The 23,104-nt window shown below is 43.3% G+C and overlaps 1 protein-coding gene across 2 annotated transcripts in view; it reads right to left on the minus strand.

The window, feature by feature from the left end:
- The window catches only part of MEGF11 (multiple EGF like domains 11), a 1,491,879-nt gene that overhangs the window by 452,842 nt on the left and 1,015,933 nt on the right, over positions 1–23,104 (minus strand). For both annotated transcript variants that reach the window (XM_078683026.1, XM_078683027.1), the window contains exons 12-13: positions 7,879–8,025; positions 2,365–2,499 (exon numbers count right to left, since the gene is read on the minus strand). In XM_078683026.1, the coding sequence (XP_078539152.1) occupies positions 2,365–2,499; positions 7,879–8,025 (282 nt within the window). The remainder of the gene's footprint in view (positions 1–2,364; positions 2,500–7,878; positions 8,026–23,104) is intronic.

Raw genomic sequence — 23,104 nt, forward strand, 5'->3', positions numbered from 1 at the left:
GCTCCACGGAACAGAACTGATAATAAAATATGGCGACTGATGAAACAGCAACGATTCTACATGTTTGTAAGTAGTGCTTTCTGGGTACCGTGGAGGGCACTTGGAGGATGACAGACATTTTTAAACAGTGTATTGTATGTGAGCCTCTTAGCTCATCAGGGACACAAGTGAAAGCACTGGAGCTTCGTTGCAAGGCCTCATTTTAACTAGGCTGACTGCAGCTGTGGCGGCAGAGCGCCGTTTCCATCATTCAATCTGTATGACTACCTTTTGGGTTGTCCGACTTTTGTGTGCACATTTTTCTATGCTGCCATTGTGAAACTGGGGACCCGTTGGCGATTCTGTCATTTTCAGTGATAGACCCCACGGTATGCAGCCATACTTCTGAAAACAACATAACTAATGTCCCACTCACGATCTGAATTTTCTCCAAGCATATGGGAGACATTTCTAAATAAAATCGTATGAATTATTAATCTTCATTGTTTAGACAATGAAGCGACAGCGCATGCATTCTCGCTTGTAGGAGATTATTTTCTACAAGAGGCTTGGAGCACACCCATTGCTTATAATTTGTGGGCTTAATTTTTACTTCCATTTGCTGCCTTCTTCTTGAGCAGCGTGTACCGGCTTCACTTCCTCTTCTTTTGTCTGGAAGATGGACCAAGTACTGATGGCTTAATCTTGATTATGTTCCTTCTGCTACTGTGATTTAGTCACTATTTTTCTTTCCAGCTAGTGCAGCCCTCCTGCTGTACATGTTGCTTCTTCCTCCCATCATCCACCTTCCAGTTGTCTGTGTTACCTCTTCCCTTCCACCCTCCACCCTCCCGTGGTCTGTGTTGTCCCCCACCCCTCATAAGAAAAAAAAGCGATATGTTTCGGTCAGCGCTTGCCACTTCATAGCACTTTTGTTTAGCTTCCCGTTTTGATGTCACTGTGCTTTTTATTATAACTTTTAGCCACGCTGCTCTACAACATGGCTAAAAGACACTCGAAAAGACAATAGTTCTCACATAGGCAAGACTTATTGGCTTTGGAATGTTTGTTCCTTATTGTGGAAGTTTCAATGCATTTAAAAGCATCTTATTTATCATTTATTTTGCTGGTGACATTTTTCATTGCTTTTTATTTTTTCATTTGCTTTAGGAGTAGTTTGTCAACTGCGTGCTTACTAATGATGTTTTTACTTTTCCTATACCTTTCAACTCCCCTTATCCATCAGTCTCTATTTTTTCTTTATTTTTCTTATTGAATCTTATCTTTGTACATACCCGATTATGGCCATCAAAGTTATGCATTTCTTACTTTGTTGCTGGAAAAGCAGCAGGTACTTTTTTGAGGATATGGCACGTCACTCAGGCCCAGCTACCAAATGTGACTCAAGGTTGCAGTCAATGAATCCCGTTTGCCTCTGTAGACCGACCAGGTTATATAAAGAGGAATAATAAGCCTACCTTATAGTGAGGAACAGCATCCAGAGGCTAGTTCGAAACTTGTTTAAACATCTGACTTTGTGATCAACCCTCTTTTGGCCAGTATACATGGAAACCAACTGATAGGCCAAAAGAAAGGCAAGACATTTGACCCAAAGTACCAGAATGAACCTGTATTGCAGCTTGGCCATATCTGCAGAAAATGAAGGAGGTTTCGCATACAGGTTCTGTTCCACATTGCAGTTCCTCATGCTCAACAAATTCAACGCATGCCAGGACACAGAGAAGCAGTGTAGCTATCGGACACATTCCCCTAAGCATAGTACATTTATGTGTTGAAGGCTGACTGCACTAGTTGCTTATTGACTGACAGAAAACTCTACTGAAGATGTCAGAACAGCCAGTATGCATTGTGACTACTGTCTTGGTCTTCCATCTTTAAAGATCTGAAACTAATAGCGTTATGATATGTGGGTAATTTCAACATCCTTTGATATACTCGATTCTTTGAGACGAGAGATGCATATGAAAGGTTTTTCAACAGGCGGAGGCCAGTGCACTCAAGTCATTGAATAACTGAATGCAGCCACTGGTGGTAACTGATATCAGCAGTGGTGGGGCAGAGTATAAAACAACTGTCACTTAATAGATGGGTGGTGACTAGAAATATAACTGCGAAGGAGGGTGGAATTTTGGACGGACCAGTGTGAGGATTCAAAATGGGATCTTAGATTGCATTATAGATGTATTAATGAGGAGGATTATAAATGGGAAGGTGGTTGTGATTAGAGAATGGGATTTTAGATGGAATGAAGGCTTGCTTAACACCTGGAAAAGTGGATGAGATTATGGTGGGATCTTTATGGATTTGATCGTGGATACAACTGTTGCTGGGCCATTTCTGGTCAATGTTCCTGAAAAATCCTACCTTGATTGCAGAGTGAACCAAAGAACCCTGGCAGGCAGTCGCAATGGCCGGTGATGTGGTGGCAGGGTCCATTACTGTGCACACACTGAGGGCAGCTTTGGCTGCATCGGTGGCCATAAAACCCAGGCGAACAAACTGAAAATGATACAAAGAAGTGGATTCAGAATATTACTGTACTGCAAGCCCATCAACTTAAATTAACATATTTGCATGAAGCTTCAAGCTTCAAAATTATCAGGATTAATAACATAGAGACGTGCAGACAGAGGGCATATAAAGACAGCCCAATCTAATTAACTCTTCCTTTTCCCTGTCAGCCCTAGCTACATAAGCCATTTACAGTTCAGCTTGGGCCATTACGTCGCACCACTATCTATTTCTCATGAATGTCTTTCAAAGGTCTTTGGGATTCTGTGTCTAATTTTGAACACAAAAACTCTTGTTGACAGGGAAATCCACACATTTATGATGAAGACCTTTATAATGTTTGTACTGAGATCCTAAACCCCACCAACTACTCCCCCCCCCCAACTTCACCATTTCAGCACAACACCCGGCTCTACTTTGTTCAAAGGTCTCTGTCGTTTTTTTTCATGGCTTTGCTATGTGATGCAAGTTCTTGCTTCTGTTAGAGATGATTTTGAATTATTAAAAAATGTATGCCTAGGGTTAAGAAACACCAAAACAAAAACACTGCACAGAACTACATTTTCCTGTGCTTGATCAAACTAGGCCCACATTAGGATTAACCTCCATCTTTAATAGCCTAACACATACATGATGTGGGTGTTTTCATTTCTCTGTTCATCGCACATAGCAAAATGTGCCCCTCTGTGTTGAAATGCTGTTCTCGAAGAACCCCGGTGAGAATTTTTCTTTTTGTATGTAACAAATTCTAGAGATTCCCTCCTGAGCCGCTGTTGGTCTATTACTAATATGAGGCTATCCTTGTTTTTAGTGTAACTAGATTTGCCCTGATACACCAAATGACATTAGGTCAAAAGGTGTTGCGGTAATATTCATTTAGCGGATGGTGTAAGGATGGTGTCAGATGATGCTTCATTACATTTGTCTTCTGATTTGTGAGTTCAATTATCTTATGCTGACAGTGCAACTTTTGCTGTGTATTTTGTTATATGACTCCTTTTTGTAGGTGAGGTATGAGTCTGGTTTGTCTGACTTTAAGTGCGGACCCAACTACTCTATCTCTTGCTGAGAACGTGGAATATTTTTGCAGAGACTTGACTTCATGTCAGACGTTTTGCTGCATTTAATGGAGCTTTAAGCTACTTTTCTATATTGGTTTACCATAATTTTGATTAACTATTATATTTGCCTCATATATTGCACTTTAAAGTTATTTAATAAACCTTCATGGCTTCTAACTTCATTGATCCTGAGCCTTTGGAGTCTTGTGATGTAGTTAATGTTATTTATCCTATCCTGATGATTTTGATTTTGGTAGGGGGATCTCATCTATTCTTGAAGATAACATTACCCACAATCCTGAAAAGACACTTTGTCTATTATCTATCTGATAATCAAAGATGCTGTCAGCATATCTCTCTTGAGAGAATCTCTTCGCAGGTTTTGCAGTATCTTCTTGGACTGACACTAATCCATATATATCCTTCACTGCAGAAATGAAAACAATACTCCTTGTGCAGCAAGCAGCAATGAACACCAAACTCCAAATGTGGCCTGCAGAAATAGACATAATAATCTAGATGTGACCTTCAGAAATAGACACAATACTCCTGTCATGGCCTTCAGAAAATGATACCACATTTCCAGTATGGTCTGCGGAGCTGGATGCCATACTCCAGGTGTGGCCTGCAGACAGGGATACTCAGTGCTCCAAATGAGTCCTTCGCAATGATCCAAATTATGACAATATAAAAAGAAGTTGCTTTTCTCCTCCAAAACCTCCTTCTTTCGATGGCTTAAAAATAGCAAAACTTTCTCAAGTTAAAAAAATAATTGCCAGAGAGAAGTCTGGCAACTTTGCCCACCCCGAGGGGGGGAGGGTGGGGGGCGGGGGCGGGCACACTAATACTAATATGTGTCTAACTGGGCTGCAATCTTCAATGACACTCTTCTAGAATTTGTTCAATCATCTCTATTTTTCTGCCCTTTCTGTGGTTTCAGTACTGCTGCAGCACCATCTGGATATTCACTCATGGATTTGATCCAATCCCGTCGAGTTTGGTTTCCTCAGGGCCACTTTCAATTGTTTACAGCATGTCTGCACAATTTTAGGTTTTACCTACAGATAGCTTTAAGCTGTCTGTTGTCAAAAACCTATTCTGTACAGCATCAATAAACATCTGAGTGGGCTTTGAGTCAGCCCATTGCTTATCATTTGTTGGCTTTCTTGACAATCTCATTTGCTTGCTTCTTATTTGATTACTTTTCTTTGGTGGTTGAGTTTGGCCCTCCCCAGGAGCACAGCTTATTTATGATCCTTTTGACTGGAAGATTTGCATCCCTCACATTAGCAAACTACTTATTTCTTTTTCATCCGGCACTCCCCGAGAGTTCATGTATTTTATTATTTTCTGTGTGTTGCTCCACATCTCTCCCAACTCGTATGTAAAACCACAGCAACTCTAAGGATTTTTTTCGTATCATTGCCCCTCATATGGAGACCGCAGCAGCCGTTTGCTGTGCCTGATCAAGATCATGGGATCCTCGCCCAGTGCATTGTTTTTCTAAGGTGTTTTGCTCACGCAGGGCATGATGAGGCATGGTGAGGCAACTTTCTGCATGCTGACTCCTCAAATATGGCGCATGCAGGAAGTTAAAATCAATTAAGAAAAGTGGGTAAATTCATCTACAACTAATTTCTTCAGGCAAATTATTGACTAATTTGGATATTTTTTGTTTATATTTATTATTGTCAAGGTTGTTATTTACCAATCTAAGATGGTCGACATTTTTTTGTAACCGTCTCATTTCCTGTTCTTTCACTATAAAAAAGAGTGTGTCACAATTGTTTTCCTATCCATTGCTCACTCCTGGTTTCCAGGGTTCCACAGATTCCAGTCCTTCACCTTGAGATCCTATTTCCATTCTGAGCAGCCTGAAGGTTTTTCTCAGGACTCCAGTTTTTTTCCTGGAGCAGTTCCAATCTCCCGTTCCAATCTGACTTCTGCTCCGGCCTCTGGAGATAGACAGACTTACCTGCATGTTATGAGGAAGTCCTCAACAGCATCACCAAGAAGACCAGCTCTTGACAGAAACTAATGCATTTTTACCAGGTTTAACTAAAAAGCAGGCTTCATAATGTTATTGTTCTTATATTCTTTAGCTCCTGCTTTCCACATGTTGAAAGGCCAGACCATAGTAATCATAGGTAGCATTTATGGCTCTCCGGGAGGCAGAGGCTGCAGCACTCACCGAACTTGTGTTTGAAGCGGAAGTTTGACTACAAATAATTCTCTTCGCCCTGAAGCCCATAAATCAGCTCCCTGGGCTCCTGAAGAGCACCAGATATTCGGAGCATTTGTTCCAGTTACTAGGTATACGAAAAATAAACGACAAGCATTTTCCTTTCAATTCTGACACCTTCTCAGACAGATGTTATGCTCTTTAAGTACCTGCAAATAATCATGTGTATTATTTTTAACAGTGCAATAGGATTTTTAACTTCTGTTCAGAGTTTCCTGCATGCATTTGATAAAAATAAACCATGCCCTTAATAAAGATTTAAAATATTGAACTCAATGCTCAGTTTCGAGATACCTTAATGTAAAATATTTTAACATTGCTTTACAAACAAGCATTGAGAACGACAAGAGCTTAGCACTTCCATTATAAATAGGAAACAACCTTTACAACGCAACTTTTACAACGCACTACCATTACAACAAAACTTTTACAACGCAACATCCATTACAACGCATGCATTTACAACGCAACCATTACAACGCATGACACTACAACGCACACCACTACAACGCATGTCATTACAACGCATACCATTACAACGCATAGCATTACAACACATAGTACCCCTACACTATCCAACACTTACCCTACTGTTGCACCCCCTGGCGTTAGAATAGTAATTTTTACCCCTACACTAGCCAACACTCACCCTACTGTTGCACCCCCTGGAGTTAGAATAGTAATTTTTACCCCTACGCTATCCAACACTTACCCTACTGTTGCACTCCCTGGAGTTAGAATAGTAATTTTTAACCCTACACTATCCAACACTTACCCTACTGTTGCACCCCCTGGAGTTAGAATAGTAATTTTTACCCCTACACTATCCAACAGTTACCCTCCTGTTGCACCCCATGGAGTTAGAATAGTAATGTTTACCCCTACACTATCCAGCACTTACCCTACTGTTGCACCCCCTGGAGTTATAATAGTAATTTTTACCCCTACACTATCCAATACTTACCTTACATGCAAAGTAATGTTATGCGTTGTAATGGTATGCGTTGTAAAGGTAGTATGCGATGTGTTGGAATGCGTTGTAAAGGTAGTTTTAGAAAATTCGTTGTAAATGTATGCGTTGTAATGGAATGCGTTGTAATGATGTTGGGTCGGAAAAAATGCGTTGTAAAGGTAGGCGTTGTAAAAGTATGCGTTGTAACGTCATACATCCATTATAAATGTAAGACCTATTGGGTTTCCAAATACTTGTTACATATCTGCCTTCAATTCATGTCTGAAGACTGTAATCAACCACAGGAGGTTTTCTGATAAGAACACATCAATTTCTTGTTTACTGTATGCTTCAAGAAAATTACATTTCCTTTTTTTACTCAAAGTTTTTTTTGCATTTTCAAATAAAAGTTAACATTTGTTACATAAAGTATTGTTCCCAGGCACAGGTTTGGGCTCAGCCTGCCTGATCTAGTACACACGGCAACCGCTCCCATCTGTTTTAAACAGATTTTTAATATGCAAAAAAATCCTGCTAAATAGAACCCAAAGTGCAGACGATGAGAGAAAGCATGCCATTACACGACGCCTCAAAGAGCACAACAGCTGATGTTCCTCTTGCATATGTAATAAGGGAAAAAAACTGAAATGCTGTGGCACCCCACATATTAAATTATTCCCAGGCAAATAAACGAACGCGGTATGACTGGCAGAATGATTAGCTATAATAAGGAAGATGATATCTTCCCTGTGGTGAACCATGCACCAAACAATCTACCCGCCTGAGATGGCACAGCCTGCAAAAAGACATGGGCAGGCAAGTGCAGGAGTGCCTCAACGAAGGGCTGCGATTCTGCAAACAAGACATCTTGGCATTTTTACCTCTCCAAATGTGAATTTGAGGAGCTGAGAGTTCGATCTTGTTTACCAGATCAAGGTAATGCAAGGGTAGAGTATTTGAAGCACACACCATTCATTCCCTGTGCTAGCAGGAGAGAATGCATAGTTGTTATGGTGTGTGGGGGCATTATCTACATTTTCGAAGTGTTGGTAGTGATAAAACCTAGGAGTGTGAGCACCTTCAGACCTTATTATAAGGGTTATACAACTTACTTCTCTGGCACATGGAACCTCGATATCCAGGCGCGCACTCACAGGTCCCATCCTCCGGAGCGCAGGAGCCTCCATTGTCGCAGTTACATGTCATAGAGCAGTTTGGCCCCCACCGCCCCTGGGTGCAGACGTTGTCGCAATGGATACCTGGAAAAAACCAAATGGACTGTTATGTGGTATCAAATGTACAAAACTTATGTAATAGACACTGTGCAGTACAATGATGTGCATCCTCCATTTATTGCTAAGTTTTTGTATAATGCAGAACAAAGTGGTTTTCCAAGGTAGAAGTACTCTGAATCCATGCACTTTCTGTAGGTTTTGTAGCAGGTTCATAGTTAAATAGTCGAAGTTTGCAGTCGGTGGTTACAATATTTGTGTAGAATCTTTCCCTTTGTGTCTAAAATTCTCTAAAGAACAAAAGATATACAGTTATTTGAAATGTAATTCTGGAGAGTTCCAACAGGAGCAGTGTGGAGGGCAAAGCAAGTAGTCAGCTTCGAACTGTGTGGAGGTGGGAGGGCTCGGTTGTGTGGACAGGAGGGAGGGTTGACATATCTAGAGCGTTAAGGGGGAGTTGCCCCTGATTCCTAGCTGGCATGCTCTGGCACTTTTGCCATTCCACTTAATATTATTTTAGCATCTGTATGCCTTTGACTGAACACAGACCGACTTAACATTCATTATAAATCAGGCTATTTGGTCCTGGGGTGTAATTATTGTTGTAATTATTATGGACAGAATTTTGCCAGCACAGCTTCATCCTATCTGTTTTAGGTGGAAAATGTGATAATATTTCCCCAAAACGCTGACATTTTCAAGGAATCTTTTGTTTTACTGAAAAATCTAGGCCAAGGGTCTCCAACGGGGAGCTCTGGAGCTCTCTGAAGTGCAGCCGGGCACAGTACCTACTTCGAGGGTCTACTCCAGCCATATTAAATGCCACTGTGCAGGAAAATACAAGATTTTCCTTGAATGTATTAACCCAAAATGGAAAGTATATATTTGATTAAAAAAACTGAAAATATAAACCATATTTAAACTGCTATTTCAATAATAGCTTATACCTAGTTGCCTAAATGAACAGCTTTTGGTATTTCCTTTGTGCCATTAAGCACTTACTTTTGTGACTGTTCTGTTATTAGTCATGTGGAGGCATTTTATTATGATAAAGCTTTTTTTCTGACACTACTGTTAGCAACCCCATCTTATGCATCCAGTGGATGGAGCTCAATTACAGTACTGAATTCTAAATATCGTCCAGATAAAATATTATGTGCATCACGTAGAATAGAAGAATATCATGAAGGCAAGTATATAAAGGCAGGTATGGTTATATTTACGTTCTTAACCACATCTATTTATCTTGAAGATATATATTTTCAAGGTACGTGGATGAGGAGTTTAAAACTGTTAATCTATGCTTACCTAAAAACTGAATCAGTGAGACCTCACAGTGAAGGTGTTTTGACTTGTGGAGCCCTGAGCAGCGACGGCTTCCAGCCTTTCACCTCTACGGGATTTTCAGTTCCAAAAAAGAGACTATGTCAGAGGGTAAAACCTAGGACCAGTGTTCACCTGAAACTCTGGCTGATCCGTGAAGCAACCCCACCAGCAACAAAATCCAGTTTCGTCCTGCTCAGAGCATTTGGAGCTAAAACCAATATGTTCAGTGCAAGTTGGACAACAACGTACCCAACTTCGAAGGACACTCGCCGGCCACAGCCTTGGACTTATCACCACTGGAAATGTTTTAATTCCATTCCAGAAACTGAGTCTTCAGCTAAAAACTTTATACAGAAAGACCGGCTTGATGTATCTGGCCTCTTCTCCAATAGGGTTGGCCTAAAATCACATCTAGGTCCTGGTCAACCATGAACAGTGTTTTTTGATTGTCGCTTTAATTACTTTTCTTGGCACTTCTTTCCTTAAAACCTTAAAAATCCATATCTCAGGTTCCCCTTTACTGATATTAATGACGTTGGTGTTTGTACTAAAATGGATAGTAATTTTAAAGTGTTGTGTTCCTTACATTGAAACAGTAGGTACTGCTTGAATGTAACATGCAATTTTCTCAGGATTGGCTGCGGCTTGTGCCACAGCTACTAGGGGTTGAGCCGATATTCTTTCACACCTGTGTTTTAATCTAACCAGAGTGGATTTATTAAATTGGTAGGAGTACCCCCTACCAATTTAATAACCCCATTCCTGAAAGTATAAATTGATTACAATATCTGTGCCATTATTAGCACAAGTAATGTTACAAGCCAAACATAAAAAAGGCATTGGAACAGATTGTACCTACCCTGTAAGAGCAGCTAAGTTCATTACCAGGTACATCTAGGTCAGTGCTTAATTTGTGCCGTGCTAAGCACCAGCACTTATTTCCCACAGCCGGGTCTACATGGGGCGACTGCTGTTAAGAGACTGGCCTAAGAACAGTAAACAAAAGAAAAACCCACGAGCTGTTTCATGCTGTACGTAACCTGAAACTTGTGTTTTTTTAAGCACTGTGAAAGTGAAGGCACAATGCAGCTGCCCATGTGTGAACCCATCGAGATTTACTCGCCCCGGAGGCACAGGCAGTCACGTTGTATCATCAGGATGGTGGGCGCGGCATTTTACAATGCCAGTGTATTTGTTTCCTAAGGTCTGTTAAGTCCTCTAGCCTGGGGCAGGGTGCACACAGCACAAGAGACAAGAGAGGCTGGGTTGATTTGGAGTAAACATGTGAATCCCTCCCCCACTCCATGCTGGTCTGGAACACTTTTGCTGCAAAGAGCATGGGCTTGAAGAGGGGCCCACAGTGTATTTGGCAGATGGCGCATGTGAGAGAAGTAACGGGTGCAGATCGTTTTGTTTGCAACCCGACATGGTGTGTGCAATGCTCTGTCAACACTACTGCCTGGAGCAGCAGTATTGCACTCCTATCAGTGCTGCCAAATGCCCACTCCTTTGGAGCTGCAGACAGTGTGTCTTTGTGGATTGGAGCCAGGCTGCAGCCCCAGCCCGCATGTTGTGATTGACCGGATTGACTGTCTAATGGGAGAGCGGGACATCTGCATTAGGTATGTGAAAATAGCAGCTAACACATTACAGCATTAATGCTGTAAAGTGTAGACAGCATGTTGCCATTTTTAGGTTTCGCCTGCCGAAGGCTGCGCTTTTCGGCGCAGCCGAAATCTATTGTTTACTATATGGGCTACAGGAACGTCCCCCGGCTCCCATTGGCTAGCTCCATAAATGGAGGCTAGCCATTGGGAGCCGGATCTGTCCGTCAAGGCCGGACCAGATTCGGGGGCGTTCCCGAGATTTTTTCGCTCTCCGCCTCTGCGATGTCGTCATCGCGGCGGTGGGCGGAGTTTCGTTTTTTTTTTATGGGTTTGTTTTTGTCATACGGCCGCCGGAGGAAGCCCAGGTGAGTGCTTGTTCCTCATGATATCGATTGTTTTCACTGAAAGAACACTGCTCTGAAAACTGGGTAGATACTTGCTTCCGCAAAAAGGGCCAGTGTTGGATTTGGGAGCAGGTAGGTAGATGGTGGTTTGCTACGGAAAAAGTTACAGGGACGTAGTTGGTTCTTTATTTAGAGTTTGCGTTATGTGGTGAGTAAGTGCTTTTCTGCCTATGTCAGCGTGCGCCCGGGTCCCAAGGTCCGTGGCGTGTTGTGCCAGTTCCCACGATTACGTTCTTGCTATGAACGAGTGTCGGGTTCTTGGACAGAGACGACTCTGCGGCCAAGACCCATTTTGCTGTGCTTTCTGGTGGGATCAGCCAACTGGTGTGGGATGCTTGTTAATTTTACATGTGATCATGTTCGTTAACTCCAAGCTAGGGGTGCATGTACAGGTTACCTCCCTGTGCAAAGTTCATGACGCTCACAAGACTCCTTCGTCCACATTCCTGCCGTACAGGCGCGGTCTTCGGGTCCGTATTGCCATTCCCCCTTTTGTTTGTAGAACTCGCAGCATTCCACCGCGCTTTCCATTCAGCAACCGTAGGGTGCAGATGCCAATGTCTTGGTGAACTATTCGGGTGGGGGGTGGGGTGGAGCCGGGGATATGCGCGCGCATTCCATCATCCTCTCAGACAGACCAGGCTACTATACATGTCTGCTAGGGCCTTCGTTGCTCTTTTGGTCTGCTCGCAAGCCTCGGCTCTCCCTTTTAAGGGGACGGACCCTCTCCCTGCACGTAGCCTAGTCAGAAAGACTTTTCCATGCAGTGGGCTGTGGACCCTTTCACATTGGATCGAGGCTCATTCCACACGGAGAAGGAAAGCCGCAACAGAGCTCGCTTTGGAGCATGTTACTTAACTGTGCAGGGTGTTTGCGGAGCTCTGCGACCTTTTTCAGTGCGTCACTACTGGAGGTAGCTCAGACTCCCAGGCTAACCCCTCTCTGTGCCTGTATGTTCAAGTGCTTGTGCAGCGGTGTATTGATCCGTGGTACAAGCAGGGGCATAAGAAGGTAACTTTGTAGGAGATGGTAATTGACTATTTCATCCATTGACCTGTTTGCGTGGACTAGTTCTTTTGCATCGGTCTTGCTATTAACGTCATTCCCACTTGCCCTCTTTTTGTTATTTTCCATTCCTGCTGCTCCTGCATTATTTGTATTCGTGCACACGACCTTGTGTGACTTTCCTGCTGACCACAGAGTACATTTATTTGTCTAAGAACGTGTTGCTTTGAACTTTGGGAAATTCTCTAGGCCTGAAACTTGTGAGACAATTTTCTGTGACCCATTTCTGACCTCTTGCGTGTGTATTTATTTTATATTTGCCGAAACAGCATTGCCAAGAGTTGTCATTTGTGTATAGTTTTACTTAGGCTATAGCACGGGTCTTGGATCTCTCTATCTTGCATCGCACAGCAACGAGGCTCGCAACATTGCCCAATGTAGTTTTCATAATCGTCATCTTCAATAAAGTTTATTTTGGATAAAATAAATCAATAAAACTTACATAATAAACAGACATCATTTAAATATCTCGTTTACAGTTACCGAATATTTTCCATCTTTAACAAATAACCAGGAATTCTAAATGTATATGAAAAGAGGCTAAAAGTATTTTAAAACTTGAAAGAAAAGTTAACTTTTAGCTCTACTTTATTATGATATAAAAATGAAATTTTACATCAGGGACTTGCGTCTCCTATTAAGTTATTTACTCCTTCTCCGCGTAAGGACCACTAATATTCAGAGGCTAATATCCTAAAGCCCTAAATACTGAATTCATATTTAAGGGCTAACAATTTGACCTTACAATATGAGACTGCAAGCCGTTTATTTAGAATTAAGGACTAACTCCTTATCCTTACAGCTAAGGGGCCACCAAACATTTATTACGGCTTAGCCATGTAACCTGCAGATATTTAGCCATGCTACCACAGTCACCTCCTTTGTGTCAGATTTCGAAATTCGAAGTTCAATCTCACATCTTCTCACCTCCAGGAGATGGCACACTGGAATTATCCATCTTTTGCAAGGGGCCGTATAGGCTGGGCAAAAAAATTATGAAATGAGAAATGTATTCAGGTGATAGGGAGTATGCGGAGCGCACACACGTCATTGGAGCTATTCCCATCGCTCCACCTTGAGGTACACCCAAAGATCAGAAGTGTGCCATATTTGAATTTCAGATAAAGTTGTCCGGCTGGAGAGCCTTGTATAGCTTCAAGAGATGTTTCATACCTTGGAAAATTCTTATGATCTAAGAATTTCTCAGTGATATTTCCTGGCCTGCAGTTCTTAATCTTTTCTCCCCAGAGAAATTCTCTGCACTTATCTTTTATCTGTTGTCTAGGTAGCTTAATGGCTTCTTCCGGGTTGGCCCAAAGGGAATCCAGACCAAGATGGTAAAGGTTATTCTTTGTATTCGCTAGCCAATGGAATTCTTAAATGGTCACTCTGGCCTAATAGTTCTTTGATAGATTGTTGGTAGGGTTCCAGCCCCCGGATGGACCAAAGCCTATGCCAATGTAACAGAGGTCCCATTTTAGAATACAAGGAGATGAGAAATAATCCCATATCTTACGCTAAAGGCAACAAAGGTCTACTTGTGGGAAGATTAGTCAGACTCCATAGGAATTTGTTTTCTTCGTATGTCAACTTCTTTATATCCACATGGCCCCAACATTCGGTTCCTTATAATACAGAGTTTTTAGCTTTGACCCTGTGAACCTCAAGAACTGGTAGCCAATTTTTATGTTTTGTTTTTGCCATTGGAAAGGATCGCTCCTGTCTCTTGGGTCAGCATAAGCACACTCCTACTCACTGCTTCCGCACGCCACCTGAGCTTAATAGCAACACTCATTGTAAAACACTATTTATAATCTGCAGGCTTCAAGTTTAAAATCTGGCAAACGCATTGTTTCTTTATACTTGGCAATATGTATCATTATCAAAAGTGTATTGACAAGGCTGCTCGATTTCTGTTCGATGTTGTGCGCTGCTTTTCCAATTGACAGTGTTTTCACATGAATGTTGGATTTCAAGCAGTGGAGGCCTTTCTCATTTAGGCAACATTCTGCTTTGGACGAGTTGTCAAGGGTCTACCTCCCCATTTTCTCCTCACTCTCTATCCTGCACTCCTTAGCTTTTCTTTTCACACTCTCTCGCTTCTGCCCTCCTTCCTGCTCTCTTCTTCTTTCCTATCCTCCCTATCCCTTCTGACTTCTCTCACTCTATTCCCTCTGCCCTCCTTCTTGCTCTCTCTCTTCTACCATCCCTCTCTTTTCTGCCTTCTTACTCCCTCCTGCCCTCCCTTTCCACCTCTCTCTTCTACTCTCTTTCACCTTCTTGTCCTCCATCTCTCTCTTGTTCTCTCTCCTTCCTGTCCTCTCCTCCTCTAGCCCTCCTTCTCCCTCCGGCCCTCCCTCTCGTACCTGCCCTCCTCTCCATTCTGCCCTCTCTCACACTCCTACCTTCCCTCCTGCCCTCCCACTCATTCTTGCCCTCCCTCTCCTTTCTGCCTCTTTTCCTTCCTACTCTCCCTCTCTCTCCTGCCCTCTCTTCCTTTTGACCTCTCTTCCTTCTTACTCCTGCTCTCCTTAACTTCTATATCTATCACTTCTTCTCTTGCACTCAGTCTCCATCTCTCTCCCTCTTGCCCTCTCTCTTTATCTTACACTCTCTCCTTCTTGCCCTCTCTCTCCTGTCTTCTCTCACACTCCTGGCTTCACTAACATGCTATATGAGATAACTTGTATTCTAATTCACTGTGCATCTGCAACTAATTGCATTATAAATGCAATCCATATTTCTGTGTAAAGTAAAACACATCAACGTTTTACACATAATTCAAAGAAGTTAGAAAAGACCATTTGTCAAAAGCAATACCAAAAGCTCAAACTTTAACAAAGGCGAAACCATTGCATTGTAAATGCTTGTTAAGTTTGGTATGGAGATGCCATCCGAAGATGGTCTAACAATGCTCCCGGCCTCCCTGCACATTTAAAGTGAAGTTTGCATTAAGATTGGCAATGGAGGATGCGAAGGCAGCGTGCAGTTTCCACCTGAAGGGAATGCCTGTCATGCCCTGGTGAGCGAGGAAAGGAGGGAGGGAAATGAGGAACATTTAATGAATGATGTATTGTTAATTCATTTACTGTGAAAACGCCTTGCCATAAAGATAGCAAAGATTCGAAGGCAGAGGGCTTCTGCAAAGGAATCACTTGTGACCTCTGTAAAGAGACCAGAGCTGGAAATGTTAAGGAAGATGTCTGCATCAAACAGCGTTCAACTCTTGCACCTGCAGATTCAGGTGAGTCATGGCAAAATGCAGTTGAACCAAACTTGGTCTTCGATAACCCAAGGTAGGATTAACTTCAAGGGATATGGGTGGGTTTGCCAGCGGACATATGCAGACTTCGCATGTGTCACAAGCCCAGGTGTGAGTAACTCATCCAGTCAATGCTATTTATTTTCCCACTGCATTCTGGTACTCGTAGTCCTGATTTTATAATGACACCAAAGGGCTACTGAACCTGAATTAGATATGCTGTACTCCAGGTTCAGATGGATTAAATCAACTAGGCTGACACACCCTAAAACGAGCATATAATAAAGCCCAAGACTGGTAAGTTACAATCCAGCGACCTAGAACTGATAACATACATTGAGTCCTGTTTTGGGGGCTAACGAGCAAGTAAGGTGTTTGAGTTCTGAGCCGTTCTGTCAAATTTCCAAGATCCATGTTTGACTAGCAACTTTAGTCACAGTGTACATTTATAAACCTAGAGACAAAAGTTGGGTGTATTTGTGTGTTTTTGTTTTGTACCCAGTCCTCATTTCTCCTTTACTTAAAGGGCAGGCAGGTAATGAAGTGGAGTGATCACATGAAATGAATATTAATTTTTTAATCAAATAGACCAGAGGGCTGCAAACGTTTTCGTTCCTAACTGACACCTAGCCGCATGTGGTAAGGGTGCCAGTTAGTCAGTCAGCCAACAGCACTAAGCATGCTGGGAGTTGTAGTTCATATGTTCCTTTGATTGGCATAGGCCTGCAAATCTCTGCATGCTCAGTGTAGTTGGCTGGAAAAGCAACACTGGATGAAAGCCAGTCTCATTAAATGGATATCTGAAGTTATGTGCAGCCAGGAAGGGGACTTTTGGTCCAGATGAGAAGAGGCGCCTACCTGATAGCACTGTAGAGTCAGTGTGTAGTGCCAGGTAGAGGTTCTCCCAGACTCATCTCACAGATGAGTGGTCAGAGTAAACATGAGCTTGGGTTATGTGACACCACAGTGGCGGCCGTTTAACATGTTACATAGGGGCAGGCAGCACAGAAGTTGGGATTGTACATTGTCTCTTGCACATGCACTCAATATCTTTTAGAAGAAGTTGGCACCTATTTGCCTGCACAGAGCATAGTCACTTAGTCTGTGTCCGGACCGGGAAACAACCTTTACAACACAGTCATTACATCGCACTACCTTTACATAGCAGTCATTACATCGCAACATCCTTTACATTGCATGTCATTGCAACGCAGCCACTACATTGCATTTTGCAGCACAGCTGCAAAATCGGCCGAAAACCGACGCTGGCAAAGAGCTCGGTGGAACCCCCAACCCCGGGGGGGGGGGGAGGGGGGGGGGGAGAGAGGGGGTGGAGAGGGGCAGTCAAGCACTTTGCCAGGGCCGGTTTTGGTTCCCAGTCCGGCCCTGAGAGAGAGCAATATCCACCTGGATTCAAAGAAGTGATTAAAGCCCCATGGAGTATAAAAGGACCACGTCAGCCCCCAACTTCTTGCACCCGCCTCCAACGTCTTAATCTGGAAACCACAGGTAATCAAGGATTAGAGGAGCAAACACCGCCATCTCCGCATCACCGCACTGTCAGGATTAAGTCAACAGAGAAATGCACTTACTGGGCAGGCTATGGTCGCTTGGTTTTTTAAATATAAATCATCGAAGTGTAGGCAGCATGAAATATTGCAGATATCTGCTGGTTGGGGTGGAGGGCCTCCTGGCAGGGAAGATTACACATTCTTGCTTATTAAGACACTTCCAGCTGGACGGTTCAGCTGGAAGAGTCTGTCCAAACTCTGCCTTTACATAATTATATTCATACTATTTTGGAAGATATGATGAGTCAGGACCTAATAACTCGTTGGCATAAAGAAAGAGAGAGAAATGCACGTGTGGCAAACCACAGCAACGCAATGGATTAAAAAATACAAGCTAAAAAAGGGCCAAAAATAGCAACAAAAATGTCTGTTGCTTGTGCAGTGGATTTATTAGCCGCAAACATTGTCTTGTTGTATAAAGGCTGAACAAATGTGTGTTTTTTATGTTATGTTGTGCTATGGATGTTGTGTACCGCTCTGAAGTAACCCATGTGTCATGTGAAGGAATGAGAGACAGCACTGTGCCTCTGACCAGCAACCCGGTTTGTAGCTATATGCTTTCTTTAAAAGCCAGATCTTTAAAACGTTATAGTACCTGAAGAAATCCTCAAACATCAGGATTGCTGAGAGAACAGCGTTCCAGAGTGGGCAATGGGGCTCCACCTGATCATACTGTACGGTCTCTAGCAGAGGTAGGCTTCAAATAAGCCAATGATCTCAGCTGTCTCCTTGGGCAGTATCATCTGAAGACTAGTGTATTTTTGCGAGACTAGGGTGGGCGGTGCAAGGTCTACAGAACACAGCTAAGTCTCCTAATATGGAGAATCAAGATGTAACCATGATGAGACCAAATAAAAAAGCTTTGCGTAGGTCGTGGAGGCCATGTATGAGCAAGGATCGCATAGAGGAATGAAATTTGGAAGCAGACTAGGCCCCTCCAGGATTCTTATCACCTGCCTGCACTTGTTGCACAGTCCTTACATATAGTACCTGCACTTTGGCCTTATCCTTACTTGCGATGTGCTCATTTGTCTCTGGCCTTCGGGAACTCCAATAAGAAGTGCTGTTTTTGTAAACATACTGGCCAGATTTAATAAGATCCTGAACAGCTCAAAGTAAAGTGAAACAAAGATGCGCATTGTATTTACTTTCCAGGGTAAAAGCAGTTTGTGCTTTAAAGGTGCCCTTTCTCAGTGCAAACTCCCTTTTGCGTCAAGGATGTGTTACTTGAGTGGATCAGCAAAAACACGCATCGGTTTTGACGCAAAGCCGATCTGCTAAGCTAGTCAGATCCGGCTTTGCGTCAAAAACGAATACCATCTTGTAGTAGATGCTAACAAGGAGAAATGTTTCATTTCTCAAAAAAGCCACACATTGAATGTGTGTTGAAGTAGACAGTACACATCCAATGTGTGCGATCCTTAGGTTTGTCTAGGCATATGAAATATGTACTGAACGGTATGTATCCAGTACAAATCCTTTGCTAGATGGTGACCTCCTCAAAGCTGGGTGTCATGCAAAGCAGCCTGTTAAAGAAGCGGCGCAAGGAATAATAACAGCAAGTCAGACTTTATAGATATGGCTCTGCACAGTTTTTCCCCTTGCACAACAAAGAGCAGGGCGGAAAAAGTGAAAAAAGATCTAAATCTGAGCCTTTTCTTGTACTACAAAAGCTTTACTGTGTACTAAAATCTGAATGGATGACCGGATGTATTAACTCTTGGTCACTGCCATTTCTGCAGGCAGGATGTTCTTGCTTTCACCACCTATTCTAAGAGCTCTCCACCACCACTCAACACTATTGATTGGCTCTTTAGTCCTGGCGAAAGCCGTGGCACTAGAGCAGAGGACCGGACTTGAATATGTTTGTGGTGCACTAGTATGTCGCCCTAAGTGGGAAAGGTATGCCCAGATGTGGGTCCCATGCTCACTACACCACTGGATTCAAGCTAGCCTGGCTGATGAAGGGTGATGCCCCGAAACCTGTCCCAGGATGCTTGTTTCCTGTCCAGGGAGGACCTAGCTTGGCCATTTGGGCTGGACTGTTCCCACAAGGAACAGGGTCAAGACTGATTTGCATATGGCTGGGTCCAAAGTGGGGTGGTGTGGTGAGCAAAAGAATGATGGATTAAACCCAGGTCCTTGTGACTGTGGGTGAATGTTTGCATTGTCCAGCATTCCGTCCATCAATTGTTTCTTTTGCACTAGTACCACAGCACAGTAATTAATGTTGCACCCACCAGTGTAGGTGATGGTTTGACACACTAGCTGCATTTGTCCCTGCACCACAGCAGGGTGTGCTGGCACCATGCTACTGACCATGCTCCAGCTGAACTGGCTACTTATAGCACTGGAAACGATGACAATCCGGAGGCATGGAAATCAAGAAAGTGGTGCACCTCTAAAGTAGTCAGAACTACATGTTCGTGAAGTGACAAGTGCAAGTTCACATCCACCAGCCCCAGAAACTACACCTGAAACTGGGCCTTTAATGAAGCCGCAGTGAATTAACTCAACTTCAGTTAAGAGCGACTCCTGGAACATTGGGGGTTCCCAAAGAAGAAGAAAAAAGTATGGGATCTCCAAATTTGAACGGAAAGCAGATTTTTCCTTTTAGCAGGATCCTGCTGCTCCGATATAATTAATGGCAGGACATCAATTGAGGTCTTTGATTATATTTCACTGGGTTTCTTTCCTCTGGAATTAGTCGCCTCTATCAGCAGGCACCACACTTAAAAAGCCCTCTGCCAAAGAGAGAATTTTTAAGTGCGGAATGACATTAAAATCTTATCAGTCTGCTGGAAATTAAGTCAATGAAAAATTAAAGCTAATTCCTAATAGACTCCTGTTTCATTTAGAGGCGCGAGGGCAGGCGCCGCGCCGCAAGTGAAGTGCTCACGCCCCCACCGCGAAGGAGCACCCCGTCTCTGAGAGGCGAAAGGCGAGATCAAGGGGCATTGTGGGGGTCGAGATTTAATTCGGGTTCACGGTGCAGTGATATCTAGATGCTGAGAGAGTCGCGGAATACATGATTCACAGAGACGTGCTCAGATAGCTGCCACACACAGAGCCAAGACTGAGGCCTGGAACAGGAGAGGGTACCCTAGGATAAAACAAGAAATGTCCAATCCGCTAGGCCAGGAACCATGTGCAGAAGTACAACCAAACCACAATGCCTCACTGTGGACATATTTACTAAATAGCAGTTTGATGAACATGTGGCTGTAGCCGCTCTCCACGAGTAGTACATTAATCACAAGTGTGCACAGTTTTAACATTTACTGGCATGACCAATACAATTGAAAACCAACTATAGAATAATTGTACCTCATTCAATGTATTCACACTCACCCCTGTAAATCATTTGATGCACCCCTCACTTCTTTATTCCCATGGGTGCCTTTTCACGTCTCAGCCTTTTATCTCACATACATTTTGTGAATAAATTGAATTAAGTGCAATTTTTCTATGGTTGGTTGTCAATTGTATGGCAATGGAAGTAAATGTGAAAACTGTGTACACTTTTGAAAAATATACCACTCGTGGGGAGAGGGTGCAGCCACATATTAATCGAACTGCTATATTCTAAGTAAGCCCACAGTGAACCATTGTTGTCTGGTATATGCAAGACCACTGGAATTCTGCGATTGTGCAGCAGCTGCGATATTCGCATAAATACAGATTTAGCCACATAATCTATCATGTCCTGCATAATCTGCAGATTTTAACACAAAAAGTTGGTTTCTGCCTCAAACGGTTCAAAAGTTACTTAAAACGCAGCGGCACGTGTTACCGCCCGATAGAAGGCCTTTTCCAAAGGTTGACTGGTCACCTTTCTGTTACTAATTGATATATTTAGGTATTAAACTGGTACAAATTAGGTGCACCAAATTCCCAGACAGTGTTAACAAGTGTAAAAGTACAAAAATAATCTAGTAATACTATTAAAAATGTAAGCATTATGCTGCATAATATGCCTTTTCGTGCCCATAATTGACTCAACGATGCCGCATAATTTGGCACTCTCCTGCCACATAATTCCAGTGGCCCAAGGTATAGGGAACAGGAGAGTTAGCACTGAAGATATGTCCCTTGCCCAGGAGCCTGGTACAAAGCGCTATTCCTGCACCAGGGTGTGCACACTGCTGCATGCCACCAGGACACTGCGAGTTTAATTCACAAAACCACTTGTACTTCTAAGCAAACCGCTCGATGGCCACAAAATATGACCAGACACACACTCTATCTAATGAGCAACATAAACACATGAGGGAGTAATATGTGTGAAGGAAATCCTACTCCAAAAATTCAGAGAAGACATTCCAGGAGACAGCTTCACTGGAAAGTTTGGGAGCATCCCAAAAAGGTGACGTTAGTGGTTATTTCTCAAATTTCTCTCCAATCCCGTCTCACTCTGGAAATAGTTGGAGTGTAGGATTGATACTACGTCTAGGGATGGTGAAAGAAGGGAACACTCATCCTTTTTTGGGGTGCAGGAAAAGAGCTTTCCATATTGGGGTATGCAGGGTTTAGGATGGTCGAATAAAAAGAACAAATAAAGTGATGAGTTAACTTGGTGATCGTATTTCAACAGGTGAAATTTTACAACACACAGATTTATGCACGAAGAAATGCATTCACACTGTAGCAAAGAGAAATTCACAAAGTAGAAGCACATGTAGACGCTAGCTTTGTGAGTTCCTCAAAATCTTAAATCTGCATCCGTACGCGGAGCATACATATATGATTTTCGTCATGAGTCGTGTCCCTGTTTCCAGTCCTTGATTTTCATATAAGAATCCAAATATTTCTTGGGGTTCTAGTACTGTTTCCCTTTAATTGAACCAAGCAGCACATGGCAGCGGGTTTCAAAGCAAAAGCCAGGGCCACAAACCTTCGCTTTAACGCCGTGAGGGGAACAACTCTCTCCACCTCATACAATCACCTGCCTGCCTCCTTGGGGACCAGCTGTATCACCGCACCACCGTGAGGGGAAATGGCCAGGCGGTTGCGGACCTCAAGTTCCAGAGGGCTATGCGTGGCAGGGCGCCACGTGTTGACGTCACCGGAGGGCTCAGGAGGAGGCCCTCTTATTCAGCGGGTCCGTCCGCGCCCGTCAGAGACGGGAGGAGACTGGACTGGGCCATCCCCCTTTCCACCAGTGTTTGCTGATTTTGAACCCTCCTAGGTGAGCCAAATATATTTACTTATACCAACAGATATATGCTAAGGTGACCATGGGGAAACGTGTGGGTCAATCGGCATTCAGGCCTGCTGCAACAAGTATTGACAGTATGTTGGAAAGAGCGGTCAGCATCGTCAGTAATGAAATCGAACTGACCGAGACTTTCTCTTGGCCTGGAGGTACCACTCCAACCTACGACCCTGACAACAGATGTTACCAATTCTAACACTAGTGACTTTGATATCTCAACCACTACTCGCGAGGAGCCGAGAGGTGACCCCATAACTTATGTCCCTGCATTAGACACTCCAACGAACATTGGTGCACCTACTGGGGCGAAACGTAAAAGAAAGCCAAATAAGGCAGCTAGTGCCAAGAGAAAGCAACCGACTCGACCTTGTTCATCGTGCACAATGTTGAACTCTTGGATCCGCCCCCCTACCAATCTCACAACAGTTGCAGCTCAGGTGCATGCTCAGGTGCATGCTTCACATACCAATCCCCTACATTCCTCCATCAGAACCCAGACTGAGACAGACCAGTTTCTAATTGACAGTAGCAGCAGGAGTGAACGGGCCATAACCCATATCGTGGATGTTGTTACTGACCATGTTAAGAGCGCACTTGACAGTTTGTTTTCCACCCTGAGGGGTCGTCTGCTCGTTGTGTCCCATATGCCTCAACCT

The sequence above is a fragment of the Lissotriton helveticus genome, chromosome 3_1 (assembly GCF_964261635.1).
Source record: "Lissotriton helveticus chromosome 3_1, aLisHel1.1, whole genome shotgun sequence".
Taxonomy (NCBI): Eukaryota; Metazoa; Chordata; class Amphibia; order Caudata; family Salamandridae; genus Lissotriton; species Lissotriton helveticus.